The sequence below is a fragment of the Euprymna scolopes genome, chromosome 6 (genome assembly GCF_053919585.1).
Source record: "Euprymna scolopes isolate OS-2025 chromosome 6, ASM5391958v1, whole genome shotgun sequence".
Classification (NCBI taxonomy): Eukaryota; Metazoa; Mollusca; class Cephalopoda; order Sepiida; family Sepiolidae; genus Euprymna; species Euprymna scolopes.
In genome coordinates, this window is record NC_136487.1 from 127,050,833 (window position 1) to 127,066,696 (window position 15,864).

Sequence of the window (15,864 nt, forward strand, 5' to 3'; positions counted from 1 at the left end):
ACAATAGAGTTTTTTTTTTCTTCTTCAGATCATTGTTCACATATTTTATTTCAAACCTACGAAAATAAGCTGAGAACGTTGTATTTAAATTCAAATAGTAAATTTGAAAATTCTTCAGCCGAAAAAAAAAGACTTATGATTTTGTGGTCTTTGATAATACGTCTTCTAAAAGTGTTTTATTGTCATTTGCCTGTTATTTGAATACCTTTTCAAACCTCTCTTGTTGTTGGAGTTGCTTTTGTTGTTCCGATTATTGTTGTTGTTGTTGTTGTTGTTGTTGTTGTTGTTGTTAAGTGGCTTGTAATACTTTGGTCGATTCCGAAGTCTGTTCTATTTTACTGACGTATTAACAAGGTAGAAAATTTATATAGACAATAAATTTTATCAATGCCAACAACAGAAAGGGGGAAATTCTTACTTTATGTATGCGTTAAAAATCTTTTTTATACCGTCCTCGTTAATAAGTTCGAAAAATGTGGAGAAAAATACTCACTTTCTGTATTAACGATAAGTCTTTCTAACGCTCTTCGTAATTTTTTTTCTTTACTAGTGAGGTCGTTTTGAATCATTCGTCGTTAGTATTTTTACTGTTGAGTTCGTTTAGAATCCCGCGTCGTTAGGTTTTTAAACTTGTAAGTTCGTTTCGAATCCTCTGTCACCACTGATATGTTCTGCGAAGGGGATATATTCGCTGAAGTAGTTTGGTGTCACTTGCTGTAATTTTGAGTAGTAATCTTGTGTAGCCTTACCGAACGAGTCTTCGTAGTCGCCTTACTGAACGAGTCTTCGTATTCTTAGTGTTAGACTTGTAGCGTACTTTTCGATGTCTATCCTAATGGTTCTCCTGGCCAGTTTCCATAGCTTACCAGCCAATCATATTTCTATCATGAGGAAAAAAATGAATGTACTCATATTCATTACATCATAAAGATTTTCAACATCTGCAGTGAAAATGAGACCATGTGTCAGACATCACTAACAAAAAAATAGCAGCAAATCAGTTGTCTCTGCCGATACCATTTTCACTACTCCAGGCCAGACGTACGTCACACATTCTTAAAATAGATGATTATCAATACAATAAAATTATACAATAATATAAATTATTGTATTATTATTTCTGTATTTAAATATTTTGACTGAATTGTCAGAAGGTTTCTTTTTCAGTTCGAGTCACAACACCCTAAAACAAGTTTGCCACATCTGGGGAGGACCTGCTCAGAAGAGTCCTTTTTCTACCTAGATAAGGTTCAAAACTTCCTTCGAAATATAGTAGGTGATGTCCTTTTCTCTTCTTTATAAACTCTTTCTCACAGAAGAAACGCTGCGAGTCTGTTTCTGCTCTGACATTATTGTCATGTCAAGTGCTCGACTGAGTTTTAATCTATGGTCCCCCTGTATAATATTCACAACAAACACTTATTTAATTACAACTGCTATCAACAATTTCCCCCACTCTCTATCTGTGCCTTAAACTAAACGAAAATTCCATAAAAAATTTATTTTCTTAGAACTGGCCGCCCGCCGAACTCAATAAAACAGTGGTGTTTTCCAACTGACTGCAACATGATAGCGTTCAAGTTCAATGTAAACAAGTTCTGGTTGAACAGTCCTTTTGAATAATCAAATTCTACCCAATTTCTGTAACTACAATGTTGTCTCACGAACCACTTAACACTCATTAATCCTTATCCTCGAATGATCTTTGGGCCTTGATAAGCAGTGATCCTTTGTAAAAATTACTACCAGCAGCAACAGTTAGCCTCCATATGTTTAAACTAAGGTGCTGGTTGCATCATGATCGCTGATCTTGGGATGAATCCTTCTCAGTTGAGGAGCCGAGGATGCGAGGGGAAGCGATTTCTGGTTTATATCAACGAGAATTAAAATTTACCTTTCCTGAAGATTTTAATCCCAGTGCAAAATCATTGTTTCGAAGAGACTTGGCAGAAGATCAGCTCTTTCATCTCAATAGAAGAAAAGTAGCGTTCTGTGACCGTGCTTGTGCTCCGTTGAACAACTTACCAGAGGATATAGTAACGATGCCTGCCATAGTAAGTCGTCCCATACGAGCATTAAGACCGTATATCAGTCTACCCAACTTCTGTATTTTTATATAGCTTGTTACACTTTGCTATTTTTCCAGAAATTTGATTTGATTGGGTTTAAAATAATCATCAAAGGTTGAATTTGAAAACCTCGAATGTAGAAAGAAGGCGGAAACGGATGTAAAAGGGAGGCCATGACGAATAATAGTATCCGGTTAAAAGCAAATCGTGGAAAAAGCCAAAGTAATGAACGTGTAAGCGTTAAATAAAGACCGATGAACAACTATCCAATAATACAACAACTTTTAAAAACTAACCGCCAAAGACGTGCCTTATATATATATATATATATATATATATATATATATATATATATATATATACATATATATATATATATATTCTCTCTACATTTAGATAGGGATCCACATCATTAAAACACGTTTTATACAATTATTTTACAAGTGGATCATCACTTATGAAGACTAGAGGGTCACTCGAGGATAAAGGTTAATGAATGTATGGTGATCACTGGAACAACAGCGTAATAATCGTTAGCAGTGGAAATTGGATATAATTTTATTATTTAAGGAGCTGACTCAACAAGAACTTGTTTACATTGAACTTGTAGACGACCATATTGTGGTCAGTTTGAAAGCAGGCCAGCGGAATGGAATTCCACAGATGGACAGTTCCAGGAAATAATCTCTGTTCATGGAATCTGTGTTTAGATTTAGACACAGATAGAGAGTAGGGAAAATTGTTATTAGCGGTTGTAGCTAGACGAGTGTTAATGTATGAAAGTATTGGAACACATGATTATACCACTTTTATGACAATTGCATTCTTCTGTCTGTATTAGTCCGCACCTTTTTATGTCATTGTATTCTGTCTGTATTTAAATATTGGATTGAATCGCATAATGAAAACATCTTTTAAAAATAAATTAGAAGTCTTTCTTTATTTTATGTCACCACATGTTTTACGGGATTGTCTGATTTTTTTCTATAATTTTATATTAGACCGACGATTAAAACGCATATACAGTAATTAATGTTGCGACGTACCTACTTTTTATAGGTGAACCCTCCGATGGTTCTCCTAAACAATGTTTTATTTTTAATAAAATTCTACGGATATAAGAACAATGGAGCTAAATTGTATTTTTTTTTTACTTTGAAAAGATGTCTCGCGTATATTAATATGTTTTATATATTGTTTTATTCTTTTTAAACAGGTACACAGACTCCAAGAAATATCAGTTTCTTTGGTACGCCATTACCTGATCCACGAAAAATAAGTCTTGACTTTTTCCAATCGACCAGTGCCGAATCTTCAGACCTTTCTGCTATAGCTTCTACCTTCGCTCGCTTTGTGGAACATGATTTGTACAAGACCAAATTGTTGGACGGTAAGTAATCTGACTTGTTATTTTTTTAAAAACTTATTATTAATGTAAGCGTGTTCCTATGCTGAAAACAATAACACAACGTGGCGACACAGTCACATTTGCTTAAATGATTCCATTTTCTTTATTCGTTTTGTGGCTAGAAAATGGAAGCAATTAAAATAATAACAAATAATTCTATTTATTTCTCTGAACTTATATTCACTTCTTTAAACAACAGGTATATCAAGATGAAGTGCACCATCCACTTCCAAACTCTAATAAAATGTTAGAATACCCTAAAAACTGGCCCGGTCATTTTAACGCCGAACTTTCCCTGGACGTAATTTCTTGCACGTGTTATGTTATGTAGTCAGGGATTCATATCGGAGACAATATATAACGGGAACTCGGAACAGAGGAAGATTGCGGAGGGGACGGACAATCAATACTCGGAAGGGGGTTATGGAAAATTCGTTTATAAGATGATAGAAAAACACATTTACCCTTTTCTTTTGATGGAATGACGACAGACGAAAACAACAGTTTACAAATACAGACGATTATTTATTCCAGCTGGGTGATTGATGATGGTCAGGGATTCAAGCCTTTATGATTACATGGTTTGGTCTCCTCCCCCCCTCCTTCGCCTCCAAGAGCGTCAGCTCTCAGTCTGACCGACTCTCTCTGAGTCTCTTCTCTCTCTGGTTCTCTATGACTGTCTCACTAACTTCGAATCCTGCCTCAATATATTGGGAATCTCCTTTCTTTATGACGTCACGTGAAATTCATTTACGTGGATTTTATCTATGTACGTCCAAACGCACTTTTGCCAAACAAGAATTCCTAATTTGAATTGTTTAATTTATAACCAATTTATTTCCAAATCTAACCCATTTATTAATCAGTACTTTTAAACTGCATTGTTCATATCTAACTCTGACATAAATAATATTTAGTTATTTCCTAAAAACAATGACAATCGGTCTACATTCCTAGGACTTCAATATGTATTGATTTTTTTATTTACTTCTTACTGGGTTCGATTCTAACCATTTCCAAATATACTTTTCAACTTATTTAGTTTGCTTTTTTACTTACTGGAGTCTGTCCCTTTTTACATAACAGTTAGCCTAACTTGAACTGTAGTAGAAAATTCCATTAACTAACCTTACGTGAAAACGAAACTACTTGGATAGGGTATACATGCCTTAACGCCCAGCATTGATTTAAATCAATTTTTAAATCTTTAAATAATTATAAAGCTCTATTAATATAAAAAGACTAGATTTTTCAGCCCGTTACGGCCGTTTAACTTAGAATTATTGCTTTGTGTCAAATTGATGATTTAATATGCTTACATTTGTCTCATGTTTGCATTAAATACGAATCCCTATTAATTTCTCATAATCTCTTACTGTGCATAGAACTAATACATAATACTTAGTTCGCAGCATCTTATGATAATAAACGTCCATACAAATTTTCAGTCAGATCGGGCCAGTAGTGCCCGTGAAAATTTCAAGATTAAATGTAGTATTACCGTTACTAATTATCAATCTATCAATCTATCACTCTGTCTGTCTGTCTGTCTGTCTGTCTGTCTCTCTCTCTCTCTCTATATATATATATATAATATATATATATATAAGACAATTCCTTATATATATATATATATATATATATATATATATATATATATATATATATATATATATATATATATATAAGGAATTGTCTTATGCGCATTCAATTAATGTCTGTTACATGTTATGGCATATCAACACTTTTTCCGGTATTTATTTTTGTGTTTTAATTTGGGTCATAAAAAAACGAATAGAACCGTCAAACTAATGGATTTCTCAACATGATTCGCAAGGAAAATATTTAGAATTGCAAGCTTCGCCCACATCGTTATCGCTTCTAAATTTAACTCGTGTTCACTACTTTAAATCATCGAAACGAAACTAATCGAAAGATAAAGAATACAAAACTAAAAAGATAACAAAATAAGGCAAATCTAATCAATAAAAGACAACTAATCGATAAGAAAAAAAAAGCGAAACTAATCGACAAGAAAAGTGGACAAAACTAATTTTTACCCATAAAAATGTAATTTCCAGATGTGATTATTTTTTATTTACTCATTAGTTGTCGGCATTTTTAAAAAAATAAGTCTACTCCTACTTTGTCTATAAAATTGACATACTTGATTATTCATACTGCGAAGCGAATAGGACACGCGTTCGTTCAATTTTATTATTTACCAGATTTAATTGGACTCATTGGGAAAAACGGAATTAAATAATTTTCAAATTATGAAATTTCATCAAAAAACCAACTTTCATCCTCTCTTAGCCAATTTTTATTTGTCATTTTGTATCGTATTATTTGCAATATAATAACGTAAGCTATTAAAATACTTAGTCTAGTCCAGACGATTGGTAATGTCGAAACATTTTTAAGTAATCACCTAGAAGTAAAAGATCATAAACGATTTCACACTATAAAAGGAATTGTGATATAATGTTTAAGATGAGTAAACAAATAACACTTAACAAATAAATGACTATTGAGTTAAAAATAAAAACTTATAAATTCAGTGGGGTTCTAACAGTATTTTGTATAGTTTTTTATTTTTAACTCATTTTCCCAAACTTACAGTGTTTCACAGAAAGTCGGGCGCCATTTTAAATTTGCCAATACATCGGTAAACACTACATGTCTTTCGAGCTGAATAAACATGTTATATTAAATATAAACACTAAAAAATTATCCAGTTAGGTAGAAAAGTAACTTATCTTCTCTTTGATAACCTTTATTTGTTATATATTTGTTTTTTTTTTAACAACTTTTTCGAATCTGTGTGCACAGTAATACAAACCCGATAATTGATACATTTCAAAATCAACATCTTTAAGTAATTTCGAGCTGGTTATATATATATTTTTTCTGTTTACAGAGTGAAATAAGTTCATTTTTGTGTGGATAACATTTTTATTCTGAGATGAAGTAATTATCTTAACTACCTCTGATATGCAAAGCTGACAGAATGTCGAGCCTGGTGCATATGGTTTTGACTTCTTAAGTAATTGCCCATTTAATAGAAATAGATGTGTCTTTAGATCCAAGGTTTTTAATTTAAACCAAAATGTTTCTATCAATTTATCATAGTTATCATTATTAGAAGAATTACGTGGTCTGATATCTATGATTTAATTAGGGTGGAAGTCGCTGTAATCTATGTAAGATTTTAAGGGATGTCTGCATTATGTCATTAGTGTAATTGCTTATATTAAAATTAGGTGGTGCATAACTTATTAAGTTTGATTCGTTCGTATTACTTCGGGTTTGGATTTTGGGTGTGGAAATTGCAGAATGGGTATCCGGGGGATTAGATAGAGGGTGTGGAATTTGATAGTGTGAGTATTATTGGGTGATAAAAACTTGGATCATTTATTGGATCTGAACTATGAGTATTTATTAGAGTAATTGTTGGAATAAGTGAATTTTATATAGATCAAATAGAAAGTGATTTGGTTGTAATTCGGTTACGCTGCATGAATAAATTACATCCCCGTTTACGCACTCATTATTAAGTGGGTATTGCTGTTTATCTAGGCAATTGCAATTAGTATTGGGAAGTGGATTGATTGAGCTGCTTTAATTTTCTTATAATTCAATGCGATTATTGTTTAGGTTAAGTTCGGCATTGTGGAATGGAGTATGAGATTTGAATAGAATTATTATTTAAAATAGTGCTATATCTGTGTTGATATTAAAAAGCGTTTTCTGTAATTTTAAGAATTCTTTCGGTATAGTGGTTTTAACGTTGCTGCTATAAGGGGGATTGAACCACATATTTTTCTTCCACCTTATGCGCTTGCGTGAAGCAAAATAGTCTGGTTTATTCGTTGGGCTTAATCTATATGCATTAAGAAGGTTGTTTTATTATTATTATTTGTATTGGATCTCATTAATATAGTTTTTTTCATGCATGATTAAGGCAGTTGGTAAGAGGAGGTATATCTTGGCTAAATTTTATTTTCTCATAGTCTGAGTTTAGTAGGACATTGTCAAAGAATGTAGAATTTTGGTAGTTTGTTTTTATCAGTCAAAAGTCTAGATATTCTGTTTTAGATCGAGGATACTATTGATTTTATAATTTAGTTGGATCAATTAGAAAGTTTATCGACATAGAATAGCGTTAGGTTGGGCTAATGGTAAGACTAGAGAATTTAGTTTAGTGAGACATCAAGGAAGTTAAAGTTTTTTTCACAGGATCAATGTTGTACAGAGACTGAAATTATTAAAGAGAGCATGTAATTTATTAATGATTTTATTGTATTCTGTTGGTTTAGTTTTAGTAATAAGAAGGGCATCATCTGTATATAATCTTCTGGGGATGGTCTTGAGTTCTTGCTTTTTTAGTAGATATAAGCCTACTATCTCTGTCACTAGGCCGAGTCTGGGGTTCCCATAAGAAGTTATTTGGGAATCTTTTCTAGTTCAGAAGTTATTATCAAAGTGTAAAAGGGATTGTCTAATTAATATGATTAATTGATTTTCTGAGATCAGTGTGGTTAGAGTTCATTTTAGCAAAGCTTAGGGATTTATTTAGGAGTATTAGTAATATTGACTGATAATAGTCATTATTGTCAAAGGTTACAAAGCTCAATCTCTGTTTACCTTTAAGGTTAAGAAACCAATTGATAACTGCGTCAAGACTTTGCACAAAGTGGGAACGTTCTATCTATTATTTTTTTTAATTACTGATCCTAAGTCAGAGATAGAAGTGCAAAATAAATCCAATAGTTGGGTTGTCATAGAAGATTGGCTTGTGATCTTTGAAGGAAGATCTTGGGGATTTCGGTATAATTTTAAATTTTCATTGATTTTAGGAAATTTTTAGCCTTGATTTTTATATCATTTAGAGTATTAAGTGGAGCAGCTTATAGGATTTGTTGAGTTCCTTATATATGTTCCTTATATGTCAGGTAATCAAGTTTATAATGTTTTTCTTGTCAGCGGGGACGAAAATCTGCAAAGCGATTTATTTTTTTTTTTAGGGTTGGGCGGTGTTTTTGTATTTTCAATTTGATCTAGGTCTATCATAACATTTTCAAAGTCATCAAGGTGCGGATTATGTTTGCGGTGGGATGTAGTTTTTAGCCGATATTAAGGTTAAACCTTGGGTTTCTCCCTTTAACTTTAAATTAAAGCATTTAAAACTTGTAAAAACTGTAATTTATTACTCTGAAAATTTTCCACCGGCAACCTCATCACTTAAGAAATATATAATCTGAATATCCCAATATTGCCTTCATATATATATATATATATATATATATATATATATATATATATATATATATATATATATATATATATATATATATATATATATATATAATTAATCACTTATACCTACAAACACTAGTGTTCCTGCTTATGTTGTGTTGTGTAACAATTCCTGACAGCCAAGGGTTTCGAACCTAGCCACGAAGACACCTCTTGTTCCATTTGCAGAACCTCTACCTCAGGGGCACCATTCATGAATGAAGGGAATTAAGAACTATTAAACGCCGGATTCAGGCGAATACAATGACAGTCTAGAGTCTTCGTACGATCGGAATCGTGAATATCGAATAGACACAAGTGAACTGTCTTAATCATTATTCCTCAGACAGTATCCATCTTTAAGTCTTCTTAAAAGGGGCTTGATAATGATAATTAAATAACAATTATTCATTTATATCTATAGACACTAATGTTTCATGCTTACGCAATCATCAGTGTAGGGTCACAATTCCTTCTGGTCATTCGTAAAGATGTATGATGATTATAATTAAAGAATAATTGTTTATTTGTTATCTACAGACATTAGTGTTTCATGCTTACGCAATAATACGTGTAGGGAAACAGTTCCTACCGGTCATAATATTCGAACCCAGCCACGGAGCTACCTTTTGCTTCACTTGCTAAGCCCCTCTCTTTCTTTCTCTCCGTCTCTTTTCTCTCCGTCTCTTTTCTCTCTCTCTGTCTTTCTCTCTCTGTGTCTGTCTGTCTGTCTCTCTCTCTCTGTATATATATATATATATATATATATATATATATATATATATATATATATATATATATATACCTGTGTGAGAGCGCGTATAGACTTTTCCATCGTTTATTTTGTGATAATCCATTTAATGTCTTTATTTTTTTTTCAGCAAGTACCTGTTGCACTGCGTAAGTAGTATTTAATTTTCTTCTTAGTAAGTCTTCTCACCAAGAAAAATATATTTTTAATCTATTCTGGATATGAAATTATATAAAATTATAACATGTCGAGTTGACAAAGGAATTTAGTTTAGCGTAACGTGGATCAATTATTTGATTGCAACTGATTCCCCGGACGTCAGCTTATCATATTAGAAACTTGCCGTCTTGATATGTAGATGACAAGTAACGGTAGTTTGTTGTCCTTCCTTTTTGGTTTATGTGTAGATGACATATAGCAGCAGTTCGTTTTCTTTCCTCTTCTTTTTTGTTGCAGTGTAGATGACACGTAGCAACAGCTTGTTTTTTTTCCATCTTTTTGTTGTTGCACATAGCACTTCAGTTCGACAAAAAGATTTGACATCTAGCATTCCCGAGTTCGACAAAGATCCCCGTGTTCGACAAGATATATTAGAAGACGGGAGGTTACATCGAATGCAACATTTTAAGTAAAAGTAGTTATAAAAATTAAGCGTTAAACAACCTTGTTAAGAAATACACATCATTTTCCGGAAATTAGACATTTTAAATATTTTACTCTTTCGCGAAATAATTTTGAATTTTGTTTTGATGGGACAAAGAGCCATAGCACTCAATGTTGCCTGTAAATTTTCTGTTTTAGTGCTTAACCTTACATATAATAATGCACTTTATTTATTGTCATGTTATGTATTCATTTTTAAAAATTCACTTACTATAATTGAATTCAAACTCTCATTTCTGGTTAGAATCAAAATTCACTTACTATTATTACCGGAATAATATGTCCTTCAGCGTTTATGTTGAAGTCCTGCATTCATGACAGTCGGACTGACGTATACTTACACTCTTCATTTGTTGTATTTACTTTTTTATTCAATGTGTTCTGTTTCCACCAATTATTGAGTTGTGTCTTCCTTCCGGACCCTTACCAAACCACAGCACTTTTATTCTAACCACAAATCAGAGTTTGAAGGCGGCAACATCAATTTGCGTTTTTCACGTCATGACCATAACGGCAATTTCTTTTATAGCATGGTTGGGAAAAATTGCCGTAAAATATTAAAAAAGTTTATTGCTATTACCATAATGTTAGCGTCTTCTTTCAATTTGTTATCGACAAAGCGATTACTATTTATGAAATAAACAGAACACCTAACCAAAATAGTGAATTAATATAACACATAACAGAAAAATAAATATAAGACAATATTTAGCATAACAATGAATAGAATAAACACACAAATTAAAATATATAAATCAATGTATGACATTAAAAATAATAACAACACACGAACTCAATACATAACATAATAATTAATAACACAGTACATAATATAATACTAACTAAAAATAACACATAATTTAACAATAAATAAAAACAATACTTAAACATGACTTAAACTAATAACAAAAACGCATCACACAAATAACAACGCATAACCTTACATAATTCAAAACAATACAACATTAAAAAATAAAAACAATAAATAAATTAGTAAATACATAACATAATATATAAAAATTACTCCAATTTAAAGCATAAAAACCATACATATGAATTTATTAAAAAATATTATATTAAATAAAGAGACTAGATAACATGGTATTAAATAATATAACATAACAATAAATAAAAAAATCATAACATTAACTAAAATAAACACATGACATAAAATATTGAACCATGGATAAATAAAACACGCAATACAATAATAAATAAAATAATACATGTAATTAGATAAATAAAATCAACTCATTATGTAAGCAACAATGCACAACTTAATATTAATAAAGATACTCAGCATTAAGCAATGGCAGCAACAGATAAATATAGCACCAATATATGGCTAAGCAATAAATAAAAACTATGCATAACATTATAAAATAAAAACAACACATAAAAATCAATAAAATACAATGCATAAAAATAAATAAAAACAGTACGTTATAACATGAGATAAAACAATAACATTTAAAAACATTAATACATAACATAACAATAAATAAAATAATATATAACATAAGAATAAATAAAACAATATTTAATAATATTTTAAAAAATTAATACATAACATAGCAATAAATAAAACAACATATAACATAATAAATAAATACACTAAATGGCATTAAGAATAAAAACAGCTCATAAAAATTAAAAAAAATAAATGCATAATATAACAATAAATAAAAACAATACTTTACCTGACATTAAATATAAACTTCACATAACGTTATAATGAATGAACACAAATCATAACATAATATTAATAAACAAATAATACATAACATTACGCTAAAACAACACATAACGTATTACTAAATAAAATACATAACATAACAATAAATAAAAATAACACATAATATAAAGATAAATAAAATACATAATGAAATAGAAATAAATTAATGCACAACGTAAAAATTTTAACAATACAAAAAGCACAATATATAATATAACAATTAATAATAATAACAACAACACATAATAGAACAATAATAATAACAATGTATACCATTACATTAAATAAAGGCAGAATAGAAAAGAATAATAAATATAAACAATACATAGAAAAATACAAAACAATGTAAAACATTAAATGGAAACAATACATAGCATAAAATTGAATAAAAACAATACTTTAAATAAACAAAATAAAGTCAATGCATAACCATGAATAAAACAATACCTAATATAACAATAAATAAAAACAATACATAATATAACCATGAATAAAACAGCACAGAATATAACAATAAATAAAAACAATAAATAACAGCAATTAATGAAAACAATGCATAACATACTAAGTAATGCTAATAATTGTTCATTGAGTTATTTTATAACAAAAACGCCAAATCTTAATTGGATTTTAAAATCATGTATGTAAAAATGACATTTAAAAAATAATTTCCAAGTTACACAGAATCTATTTAAATTCATTTATACTAAATATTTTAGAGTGTTCAGTCTTTAAATTTTGAAAATATACAATTGATTTTTACATTTAAAGTTGTTGCAATTAAAAGAATCTTTTATGTGCATTAATCAAATTACGTTTCTCGTTTTCATTGTTATATTCACAACATTTCAGCCCATTTTACCTTCGATCTTCTTCAGATACATCTTTTAGAATTTTAGAAACTGAGAATCGAACTTGAAAGCACACAAAGTAAACGCTTCACTTAATCCTCAGTGTAAATTGTTCTCATAGGATTTTGTGAATTCACTTTATTGTTATTATCGTCTGTTATAAGGATTTAATTTGTAAACTGGCCCTGTCGGTGGGGCATTAGAATACGCCGACTGCCCCCCTGCAGAGGGTAAAAGTCCCTCAATGGGGGTCCTGGATATGACCTTAAACTATATCCAGTGGTGAGGACCCAGCTTGTGGGCTTTGGGGAGTGTAGAACCACCCTTTAATTACCATTGCTCCCAGCTCCACTCTGATCCGGAGTGGTAGTACCTGTTAGGGTCCCAACTATGGGTTAAATAGAAACCGACGTGAAAACAACAAATATATTCTATTAAAATAATTTTTTTTCCAAATGTTTGGATTCGGCATTAAATAACCCAAAAAGGGTTGATATGCCGTAAAACAAAAACAACCAACCAACCTTAATTTGTAAACTCCAAAATTACTAAATGTATAAAAAAATAGTGTATTGATGAGAAAACATTTACACCTTAATTCATTTTTTTTTTCAGATCCCAAAGTGCTGGGTAAGAATATATAAATTTTTTAAATACATTTTATTTTTGCTTTTAAAATTTAAGATTTACATTTTAAACATTTAACTTTGTACATGAAACTTCGAATTTTGTTAAAACTTTCAACTTTATTTTACTTTTGCAGCTTTTAATTTATCAATAATCTTCATAAGTTTACCTGTAAAACTCAGACTATACATTTGAACGCTTTAATTTTGATTTAGAATTTTTAACTTTGTATTTACATTGCTTTAAAAGGTATTATTTGACTTCGGAAACATTCAAGTTTGCTTTTAAAAGTTTTACTCTTAAAACGGTTTTGTTCTGCTTTTAAAGTGTCAAATATTTTTCTTTACGTTTAAATTTATGTTTAAACATTTCAACTTGGTTTCTAAAACGTTTAAAGTCTGACGTATAAAACTTTCAACTTTGGTGTTTAAACTTATAATTTGTTTTTTAAACTATGTTTTTTTTTCAAACTTTTAACATTACATTAAAATTAGCTAATTTTTATTTTCAATATTTAACATTACATTAAAATTAGTTGATTTTTATTTTAAATATTTAATATTGCATTAAAATTAGTTAATTTTTATTTTTAGTATTTAACATTACATTAAAATTAGTTGATTTTTATTTTTAATATTTAAAATTACATTAAAATTAGTTACTTTTTATTTTTAATATTTAACATTACATTAAAATTAGTTGATTTTTATTTTTAATATTTAAAATTACATTAAAATTAGTTACTTTTTATTTTTAATATTTAACATTACATTAAAATTAGTTGATTTTTATTTTTAATATTTAACATTACATTAAAATTTGTTGATTTTTATTTTTAATATTTAACATTACATTAAAATTAGTTAATTTTTATTTTTAATATTTAACATTACATTAAAATTAGTTAATTTTTATTTTTAATATTTAACATTACATTAAAATTAGTTAATTTTCATTTTTAATATTTAACATTACATTAAAATTAGTTTATTTTTATTTTTTAATATTTTACTACTATTTTAAACTTTACTTTCAAAGTTTTAAAATTTTCTTTTGAAACTTTCAACCTTTTTTTTAGAACTTTTACTCTTCATTGGAAAACTGTTAAGTTTCTTATTAAAACTTTTAACTTTGACCTTAAAATGTTTAACATTTCACTGTCGTTTTAAAACGTTATATTCACTTAAAATTCTGAAAGCAAATCTTAAAAGACCTTAAAGCGTGGTACAAATATAAATGAACTTTTATAAGTTTTAGCTTCCGTTATTTATATCTGTACCACGTTTTAAGATCTTTTAAGATTTTAAAATATATTTTCGTCTTTTTTCTGTCTTTTGTAGAGTATGTGACAACATAGCTATTTCCGACACAGATACATATTTCCAGACATACTTGAAAAGGTGCTTGCCCAAAGGCAACATTGTTGCTTCTAAGAAACTCGACTGCCAATCAGGAGGTACTACTACTACTACTACTACTACTACTCTGCCATTATGATTACTACTAGTGATAACGATAGTGTATAAAATGCAACCAGTGAATAAAAGCATGTTATTCATATAGATATGTGCATTTTCAGTGTATTAATACTTTTAAAGGTGCATGCTAGTATATTTATCCCCCCTATGCAGTCACAGGAAGGGGTGACACAAGGTCGGAAAGTGGGGATTGAAAATCCAACTCACAAGAGAAATTGTTCACTGGCCCACATAAATGCTTGAGACTCCTCGTAGGTATTCCTCGGCAGGGGCGCCTCACGCGATTAGTCATACAATAAATCATCCCCAAAACGTGGAAGGTTGAACCACTTAGAACTGCAAAAAAGAAAAACTGTTTTGTCGGTTTGTAGAAGGGGAATTTTAAACCGTTGTAATCTATTTTATGCTTATTGTCATTACTTAAACATACCATCATAATTAATTTGTCACTTATTATCATTCATATTTTTCTCATGTTTACTCGAAAACGACCTTCTTTAATTATCAGAAAGAGAGTAATCTCCCATCATGATAATGCTCGTCCTTGCGCAGCACTGATAAATTTGGTTGGGAAATCTTGTCCTATACGACATATTCTCCTAACTTAGTTTTCTCGGATTATCACTTATTTCGATGGCAGCACGAGAGAAAATTGGATTATCACTTATTTCGATTGACAGTCCGAGAGAAATTGGATTATCACTTATTTCGATTGACAGCGCGAGAGAAAATTGACAGCGCGAGAGAAAATTGAATTATCACTTATTTCAATTTTTGAATTATCACTTATTTGAATTATCACTTATTGATTATCACTTATTTCGACTGACAGCGCGAGAGAAATTGGATTATCACTTATTTCGATTGACAGCGCGAGAGAAAATTGAACACGAGTTATAAATTCATTTTTCATATAAAAACCTAAAGAATTTTACAAGCGATGCATTTATAAACTCATTGACAGATGAAATCAAATTATAGGGA

General features: G+C 29.9%; 1 protein-coding gene across 2 annotated transcripts in view; it reads left to right on the plus strand.

The window, feature by feature from the left end:
• LOC145277946 (chorion peroxidase-like) overlaps positions 1-15,864 on the plus strand; it is a 61,689-nt gene that overhangs the window by 19,616 nt on the left and 26,209 nt on the right. For both annotated transcript variants that reach the window (XM_080130032.1, XM_080130033.1), the window contains 4 exons: positions 3,286-3,459; positions 9,657-9,675; positions 13,391-13,405; positions 14,743-14,858. In XM_080130032.1, coding sequence (XP_079986158.1) covers positions 3,286-3,459; positions 9,657-9,675; positions 13,391-13,405; positions 14,743-14,858 — 324 coding nt within the window. The remainder of the gene's footprint in view (positions 1-3,285; positions 3,460-9,656; positions 9,676-13,390; positions 13,406-14,742; positions 14,859-15,864) is intronic.